The sequence below is a fragment of the Xyrauchen texanus genome, chromosome 4, assembly GCF_025860055.1.
Source record: "Xyrauchen texanus isolate HMW12.3.18 chromosome 4, RBS_HiC_50CHRs, whole genome shotgun sequence".
Taxonomy (NCBI): domain Eukaryota; kingdom Metazoa; phylum Chordata; class Actinopteri; order Cypriniformes; family Catostomidae; genus Xyrauchen; species Xyrauchen texanus.
This window is the reverse complement of record NC_068279.1, coordinates 45,140,318-45,149,409: the sequence shown is the minus strand read 5'-3', so window position 1 is coordinate 45,149,409 and position 9,092 is coordinate 45,140,318. Positions and strand designations below refer to the sequence as shown.

Here is a 9,092-nt window from a genome sequence, read left to right as displayed (position 1 = left end):
ATCCGTGTTGCAAAATACTCCACTGTATATTGTTCTGGCGTTTACAGTAAATGCTTGCGGCATCTCTATATTTACAAGAAAAAGTTCCTCACGAAAGAACATTGTTTCAAATTATTCTAGATGTTACAGGTCCAATTTAGAACCAAAACTGCCAAATTTGACCTACTGCAGGTATTTTGAATTTAAATCTACATAATTTGTATTCTAGAAATGCTTTTGTTTGCCCATTTAGTGTTTGCATATTGATACTAGAAAAAGGTAGATTATGAAAAACAAATGAAATAATACAAACGAATTAAAAACACTTTTGTTTTATTGAAATTTAGAGAATGCAACAAAATCGTTCATTTACCCGAAAATCCAGCAAAGAGATGTTTAAAAAGATCTCTTAAAAGAAACTACACAATGCAAGATTATAAACCTGAGCTGTATGGACCACCGCTGTGTTAAAATTATCAATAAGTGAAATAGCCTTGAAAAGCATTTTTATTTATGGTGAAGTGGCTTCTCCTTCGTGTATTTCTGGCAGAATATTGCAAACTTATAAAAAAAATAATAATAATAATAAAAACAAGAAAACCATTCGGTTTCCTGCTTTCAAGCGCTAGATAATGTTTCAAGTTGCAAATGAGAAAACAATATATAAATGTAACAAATTGAGACTTAATTGGCTAAGCTATTTATACACCAATGTACAGTTTTGAATAAATTAAAATCCATCTCCTGTAATCAATTCACCTTATTTACATATGCGTTTTATTATTATAAATTATAAAAAAAAATAAAACAAATAGGTCCCAGACATGAGCAACTTAAACGTCGACCATCCTCAGATGTTGTCAGAGATTTTTTTTCTCTCTCTCTCTCTCTCTCTTTTTTTTTTAGGATTTACATGATAACCCGGTTCAAATTATGAACAGTCCATAGATGAAATACAGCACCTTTTTCTTAAGAAATTTTAAGTAATTCCTCAAATTTGTCATTCGCCGCCAGCTTGCCTTGTAGATCCGGAAAATAGGGATTATTACCCCTACTCGATAAGGGATGTCTGAGCCTTCGTCACCGTCAAACATTGACTTTTATTTATTTTATTTTGTAAGCAAAATTATGCATTCAGAAAGAGTCAATAGGTGTGTTATACATGGGTCACTTTGGTGAATCGCATCCAGAAGACATGTCCCTGTGTTTCTCCAGTCCACTGACCAATCTTTGTATATTCTTCAGTTCGTTAACTGAATCCTTCACTGTTGATTTGGGTGATCCCGTATTTTGGCTGCTTCTGGTTTTATGGCTTTGGTGCTCTGATATGGGACTGCTCTCCCTACTGCCTGATTTCGATGACTCTGACTCCGTATTCAGTGTGCTTGTTAAGCCGGTGGTGATCAGACCAGAGCTCTGGGGAATAGACCTCGGGATCTGATAGGGGCTGAATCGCAATCCTGGCCTCGTGCTGCAGAGAAAGGGGTTCCTGTTGAAGGAGGACGCGGCACTGCCTGCCGGGAGAGCAGAAGCTGCTGCAGCCGCCGCCGCCGCCGCCATGTATGTGTACGGGTATGGTAGCAGTCCCCCGAAAGGTTGCATGGCAATACCCTAAATGTAAAACAATAAGCTCTTTAATTCATAATAAAATTGACTTGCTATAATAAATACAACAATAGTCAACACATTAGGCTACATTATGTTGATGCAGCATAGAGCGTTGATGTAATAGGGCTAATCCTTTGCTGTGTGATACAATAATTGCAATTATCTGTCAATATCCAAACATAACACTCTTTTGTGTTTAGGCATGATTCCAAATTCAATACGTTGTTGCAGTTCTGAAAGAACTCATTTGTGAATTGATAAAACAGCTTAATATTTTGAAGTTATGACACAACATGTTAAAATAGTTTAAATTAAAGCGTTTTATGGGATTCGCAAACTACTTTATCATTCACTTTTATATTAGGGACGCTCAGAGGTATAAAAACGTATTATTATTATTATTTATTTTTTTGCCTATTTGAACTTTAAGTATTTATTGACTTCGTTACATTTTGAAGAGAAAATTAATACTTTTATAAACAATCGAATCTTTTGTTCAATTTGATTCTATTGAATTGGTCAAATTGGTTCTAAAAGTGGTCTAAATGATTCATTTTGCGAATCGATTCGCAAATCTGAATCAAAATTATTCGGAACCTCGGAATCGGTGTCTCCACTCGGGAATCTTAAAGAGAAGAGACAGATAATGTAAATTTTAATCTTGTGTTATTCTTATTTTTATTATATATATATATATATATATATATATATATATATATATATATATATATATATATATATATATATATATATATATATATATATATATATATATATATATATATATATATATATATATATATATATATAAATTAATCTGACGCATTTTTTCGAAATACTGATGTACCTTTGAACTTTGTTAAAGTACAAATAATGGCACAGAAGTCACTGTTGATTTATTCACATAGTACCTTGGTCAAATGTAAATGGTAAACATTTTATTCATGAACTGCAAAATTTTGCACAAATGTTCTCTAGGAAATGTGAGCCTTTCCTAGAGAACATTTGTGCAAAATTTAGCAGTTCATGAATAAAATGCTAATACTATAATGCTTTTATTTAAAATATTAATTTTTTCTCATGAGCTACTTTTAATTGTGTCATTTTCCATAAGTAAAATTGAAAATACATTTACTGTGATGATTGGGTACTTTATTGTGTTACTTAATGCTGTGCTGCAGGTGCTGTGTTATACGGAGAAGCATGTGTCAGCAAATATTACGAAATTAGTTTTGAAATACTTTTCTATGATAATGCATATAATAAACAGTCATCATACCTGAGATGCAAGCATATGTTGTGATAAGTGGAATGGGAAAGGATTTGGTGAACTGGTAGTCTGAGACGAGAGGCCGCCATTCTCTAGTCCACTTTCTCCAGACATCGAGGCTAAAAAGTGTCCCATGCCCATGGTTGAGAAAGCACTAGGAGCCATAGCAAACTGCCCAGGGTGAAATAAGAGGGGTTGTCCTGTACTCAGTGGGTTAAAGAAATGTTGATTTTGTAAACCAGAGAGGGCTAGACTTTGCAAGTGACTTGCACTAAAATGCGATGGGCTCTCTGTTTGAACCATCAGAGGGGAAAAGCCATCTTTGACCGTGCTTAGGCCTACACAGTCTAAATCCTTTTTGGAGGTATCTGATTCTTTCATATTCCTACTTTCCACCTTGTCCTTTTCCAAGTTTCGGATACTGAAGACATTCTCTTTCCTTAAATTTGAACAGTCCCCTTTCTTTTCTAGGTTAGATCTGTCCTTGACTCTGTCCTCACAATGCGGGCTGAATGGTGATGGTGGTTCCTGGCCTGGACTACTAACTCTGATTGAGCTGTCATCCTGTTGGTCAAGTTCATTGTCACTTTCAATGCAGTTTTTGTCATCTGGAACACAGAAATATATTAAGCACTTTAGATTTATTTTCTTTTGATAAAACATAAAATCAAAGCAATTGTCCCTGTAATATATTTGCATTGTTATATCCACTCTTTTGGTAATAACATATCAACTTGCAACCGTTTGATCACTCCTTTTGATTAAACAGGGATGGGTAAAATGGGTTTTCCACAAAACCAGATTTTTTAGAAAACATTGGGAATTTGCAAAGTAAAATTTTGAAGAAAAAATCCTAAAGAACCAATTGCACTACAATCATGCAGCTAGAAAAAGCAAGAGATCAGAAAATAGCTTTGGTCATGAGAAAGTGGGTTGTCAAAAGATGTGGTGTTGACCCAGTAATGAAACCCAAGGTTTTATATCAAATTACATATTATATCAATACATTTGTTTTACCTCTGGATCGGTTGAACTTAAGTGGACTTGATACTGGTCCAGTCGGTGAGTGAACTGAATCCCTCCCCGCAGATTGTTCGCAGGATGAGTCCGAATCTTCTCCATCTCTATCCGCTTTACATTGATCATCATACATGCGCATCGACGGCAGGGCTAAATGCTTTCTGAAAACCAATCTGAAATTAGTTTATTGTCAGATAGTTCACTGTCATAACCCCATAAGGGCGTAGATTCCAAGGAGGATAATCAATAATCAAACCAAGCAAGTACAACCCCCCCACCCCATTTATACCATGATCAATAGAGACGTAAATGCTTCACGGTGCAACCCCCCAATGTTCAAGCCAAATCTACGCCCTTGTAACCACAAATACAAAATAAATTGGGATTGTGCGCATATTCGTAGTTTATAATGAACAACGGTTAGCATAAACACAATAGGCTACCTACCTTTTTTCTCTTCTTCCATTCCCAGTGTCTCTAAATCCTTTTGCGAAAGGATTATGGTCAATTTTCAGTTGTGTGATCTAGTAAAAGAGTGAAATTACGATGACAATTAAACTTTAAATTTAAACATTTAAATAAGTATTACAAATTGACGTTCGTTCGTTTTCTTTTTTTCAAACGAATAAATCTACAATTATTCTGGAACGAATTAGTGGTTTGACCCAAATGATCCCAAGTAACTCAAGTCAAATGATCCATGTCGACATGTCCTGGTAAAAAACAGTATCTTTTTTTAATTTGATGATTTTAATTTAATTCATGTTTACATTTGAAATGATTGGTCATAACACTTTCGTTTGTCTAATCGAATCCATTGAGTAGTCCAGTCTCACACCGCAGATGGACTTTTTTTATTATTATTTGGCTATTATTATTATTATTATTATTATTATTATTATTATTATTATTATTATTATTTCTCTCTCTCTCTCTCTCTCTCTCTCTCTCTCTCTCTCTCTCTCTCTCTCTTTTTTCTTTTTTTTTTTTTTTTTTTTTTTGCATTATTAAGGGATCACTTGATTCTTAAGCAGATCCAATTGTTTAACGGATCTCAAGTTGTAAGCAAACATTTGGCCTTATTGACTTTGATTGGCCTGCAAACTTACGAACGCATAAGGCCACCAGACTCGGTATAGCCTACAGCTATCCCAATAATTCAACTCTATTCACGAAAAAGACGAAAAAGGAGAACATACTGTTGTGTGATAGCAGATACTAAACAAACCTCTATAATAAACAAGTTAGCAATCATTTCTCTCTCTTTCTCTCTCAGCTTATGATTATTAATAATAACAACAACAACAATGCATTCAATAAAATGATGACCTTTTCATCACTGTGTTTTACTGTGCTCACATTAACTTACCTTGTCGTTCTGATATGCAGTGACAGCTATAAAATCCATCTCAGGAAATACATATGTCCTGAAGGTGCTATATGGGAGTTTCAGTATATCGTTGGCTCTAACGATATGAAACCTGGGCTGGTACTTGTGCATTGAGTTTAGAATGGTCTGAAAGGTATAAAACAGTAGTTCTGTCATTGCTCCGTTATAATGGCAATACAATTCACAGTATAGATATTTTAGTGGTAACAAATTTGAATAAACCTGTACAATTCAATTGGCTAAGACCTCTCATATTTAATTAGGACTTTTTCTTATATCGTGGCGATAATGTGGGGGTTTATGAGAGTAGTAGGCCTTCAGCAGCCTTCTACTCTATTAAAAAAAACGTAGCTTAGGCCTATATCGAAACATATATTACGGCTATATATGTAATTAGCTATATTAGAAAAAATAATAAATAATAAATAATCTAAAATGCCATTCATCTGTTTTGCATTTTGCTATAAATAGTAGCCTATAGCCTGGGGTGAAAAAAATAACTTTGGCTCACACTGTCGATCATGGGACATGGTTTGGCCCGTGGCATTTAATGTAAAGGAAACTGCTCTCCGGGTGTTTCATGCTTCATTTAGGCGACAAACACTTTAGGAATCTAATTACTGCACATTCCTCCATTGCCCCTCAAAAAGGTGTTAGACATGCCCCTCTCATAAAAAACTGGGAAAACATTTTAAGAGGCCCACAAACTGTGTTTGGCTTCTCGAAATCATCTTTATTTCTTGATCAACTAGATAACCTTATTTGGATCCTTTTTTACTTTATTAACCTCCTTTCCGTACCATAGGCCTCCTACCAACAGATGGAAATAACACGCAATCAAAACGCTTGGCCAGAATAAAGCCTAATATAGTTATTTCTATTACAAAAAGACATGTACATACAGACGTTTCCATAGCAGAATTTAATGAAAGTTAATGTAACTTACAAATCCATGTTTATCCGAAATATTGTTGGTGAGTTTGAGTTTATTGAATGCAACTGGCTTTGCCATCCACTGTTCACCCGTGGCTGGGCTATCCGGGTGAATGTACATTCGTTTGGGCATCTCCGGATCGGCCTTTCCTGCGACCATCCATCGAGAGTTGTGAAATTTGTACCGACAGTCGTCTGCAGCAACAATATCCATCAAAAGAATGTACTTGGCTTTTTTGTCCAGGCCGTTCACGCGGACTTTAAAAGGAGGAAACATTCTCCTGTGGACGGAACAGATATATATATATATATATATAGGTCCGAAATATTTTTTTGACATTTCAAATGAAATTAAATATGAAGAGATAAGCTATAGACGAGTTTAGCTATAAGGCTTTGGTAAATTTACCACAATTATTATATCCTCCATGTCTACCTCGTTGTGCACAGTAAGTTTTTTCTTAGAAATTTCAACTAGGCATTTAGATCCCAAAATAACAGTAACTTCAGCTGTGATCTTGACACAGTAAACTGAAGCCTTTGTTATTGCTGTTCCTCAATAGCGCAATCTCGTTAAGACACATTAACTGCTCTTATAACAGAAATGGATTTCTATATAATAGCCTTAATAATAGAACAAATGTGAATGTTATTCCATTGCTGATATTAAATATATATATATATATATATATATATATATATATATATATATATATATATATATATATATATATATATATATATATATTTTTTTATTTTTTTTTTTTAAAGATAGCTCCTTGTGCCTACTTTCATTGCAATGTGAGCGATCTAAAGCATAATATTTTATTTCAGTTTCATATATGCATTTATTTTCCATTCGGAAACATAGCTACAAAACTTGTTCAGTGTGAATGTAGGTAACCTCATAAATATTACCAAGTTAATGTCCTACGTAGAAAATAATATAAAATGCATTACCTTCCTGATTTAGTGATGACCATTTCGGTCCCTATTTTGTGGAACTGATCCCAAAGCTCTTTGGCTTCTAATGTGACTTTAGGGTCGTCTTCAACGTCCTCTTCTGGCTCTAGACTCTTAAAGGAGCGGAGATGAGCAGCCTGATGGTGATGACCCAGCGCCGCGTGTAGTCCAGCCTCAGCCGCGCCGGAGAACGCATGATCCGCCAAAGGTTTACTGAGACCCGGAGGTAAAGTGAGCGCTGGGAAGAACGAGGGTTGAGCCGCAGCAAGGAAAGCTGACATAGGGAAATCTGCCGGCCTGTGCATGTGAAAGGGGTGATAAGCCATAGCGTTCGCTGTGAAAACTGGATCTCTCATCGGTGCATCCAAAAAGCAAGATGAAAATATAATATTCTGAAACAGCAGCGCCGGTAATACGCGCAAATCCGACAAACACTCTTACAACTGATCGACAGAGTGCTGGTTTCACAGAAGTTGTAGAAGACTGGCAAGTTAATGTCACTCTCCCTTATTATTGCCCGATTGCAGCACAACGATAATATCCTTCAAAAGTACAGCATTGACACCTCTGTGTTGATTTACTGTTGTCCTTCTTTCCAAGTCACTATAGAAACGGAAGCAGCTTCGGGAATAAGGATGCGAATGTCGTGACCACTGTGACCACTGTGCTACTGGGTCTGTCTTACGTGTCCCGTCTCACTGGATACCCGCACTAATGAACCAAACCGTCTTGATTGCAGATTTTACGCATTCTGGACCAATTGTAGAGCTCCATAGGCGTGGTTTTGACAGCTCCAGCCAGGGTTGGGGGGTTGGTTAGAAGGTGTCGGAAGTATTTGCAGTAAGAAAACATGTCAACAGAACAAAATATGAACCAATGACAGAGTGCGGATCTGGGGAAACCCCACCCCCAAACGCATAACAGAGGAACGGTCATAAGGCTGTGGGCAGCCGGCTGAGAGAGCGTTTTTCCCGGCATGTGTTCCGTCAGTTTTAGGACAGGGTTCACTCTTGATCTCAATGCCCTAATGTCGAGTTTTAAGACATTTAGCAAATTAGAAATATAATTTCGAATTTATGTGTGAGACTGACATATCTAAAATTGTATTTTAAATAAATTGGCGCTATTTTGTACGGTTTTAAGAGATAGCTACTAGCAATCCACACATCACGCAAATGCAATTGTGTGCAATAATACATGCAAAACAACAAAAATAACATCAAATCTCATTACGAAGCATATACATTGGTGTAATGTTTCCAAGCGCTACAACATTCAGAGACGGATGCTCGCGTAAAAGCAGGATTCATTTGAAAGCAAGAAGAAGAACATTGACTTCGGCGAGAGAATGTGTCCTGTGTACGGACTGAAAGGAATAATGAGGTACTGATCACGCATAGTTTTTGCATTGCCCTTCAAGAAAGTAACACAGTTTAATCCGACCACTATCCCCAGCACACAAATCTGTGCACGATTAGGTCATGTTAAATCGGCCGACAGGGTACAGCAGAGTCACAAAGCTCCATAAGCAGTCGTGTACCTTTAAGAGGCTCGTCAACAGATCTTTGATTAAGTGGGACCCCGTTTGTTAAAGAGCGCTTGGCGCCAGTCGGCTGGAGTCCCACAATAAGAACCTACCCCTGTCAATTCATATTTACCCCCAAATTCTCAAACAGCGTGGAACACTCAATGTTCCCTAAAGCGTGCAGGATGAGAAAAATGCAAACAATACGTTTTCCTTGTTGCAGCCTCTTTCTGCATTCGGCAATTAATTTGACCCGGTATACGAGTTAGCGTGTGTGTTTGAATCGATATTTCACTCTATGAATACTTTGACAATTCTTGAATAGTAAAATCATTGGACAATTACATTGATCTCACGCATTGTTAGTTTTTGTTTAGAGATTCAGACATGCAATATCATCAGGA

The 9,092-nt window shown here is 36.4% G+C and overlaps 1 protein-coding gene across 2 annotated transcripts; it reads right to left on the bottom strand.

Moving 5' to 3' along the window:
- Positions 1-315: 315 nt before the first annotated feature.
- Positions 316-7,892, bottom strand: LOC127639230 (T-box transcription factor TBX2b-like). 2 transcript variants are annotated; one of them, XM_052121146.1, is made up of 7 exons: positions 7,161-7,892; positions 6,214-6,481; positions 5,247-5,393; positions 4,325-4,401; positions 3,875-4,050; positions 2,867-3,465; positions 316-1,590 (listed from the first exon to the last, which is right to left on the bottom strand). In XM_052121146.1, the coding sequence occupies exons 1-7, from the start codon at positions 7,517-7,519 to the stop codon at positions 1,147-1,149; spliced, it is 2,070 nt and encodes a 689-aa protein (XP_051977106.1). In that variant the 5' UTR covers positions 7,520-7,892; the 3' UTR covers positions 316-1,146. The 2 variants fall into 2 exon arrangements, with proteins under 2 accessions (XP_051977106.1, XP_051977114.1); XM_052121154.1 differs by having other exon boundaries at positions 3,875-4,038.
- Between the last annotated feature and the right edge of the window lie 1,200 nt (positions 7,893-9,092).

What these genes read in the sequence shown, in the direction of transcription:
- LOC127639230 (XM_052121146.1), bottom strand. Translation starts at nt 7,519, where the DNA reads ATGAGAGATCCAGTTTTCACAGCGAACGCTATGGCTTATCACCCCTTT. An exon ending in GTCATCACTAAATCAGGAAG is followed by an intron (nt 6,482 to 7,160) that starts GTAATGCATTTT and finishes TTCCGTCCACAG; the next exon opens with GAGAATGTTTCCTCCTTTTA. An exon ending in AATGGAAGAAGAGAAAAAAG is followed by an intron (nt 4,051 to 4,324) that starts GTAGGTAGCCTA and finishes AACTAATTTCAG; the next exon opens with ATTGGTTTTCAGAAAGCATT.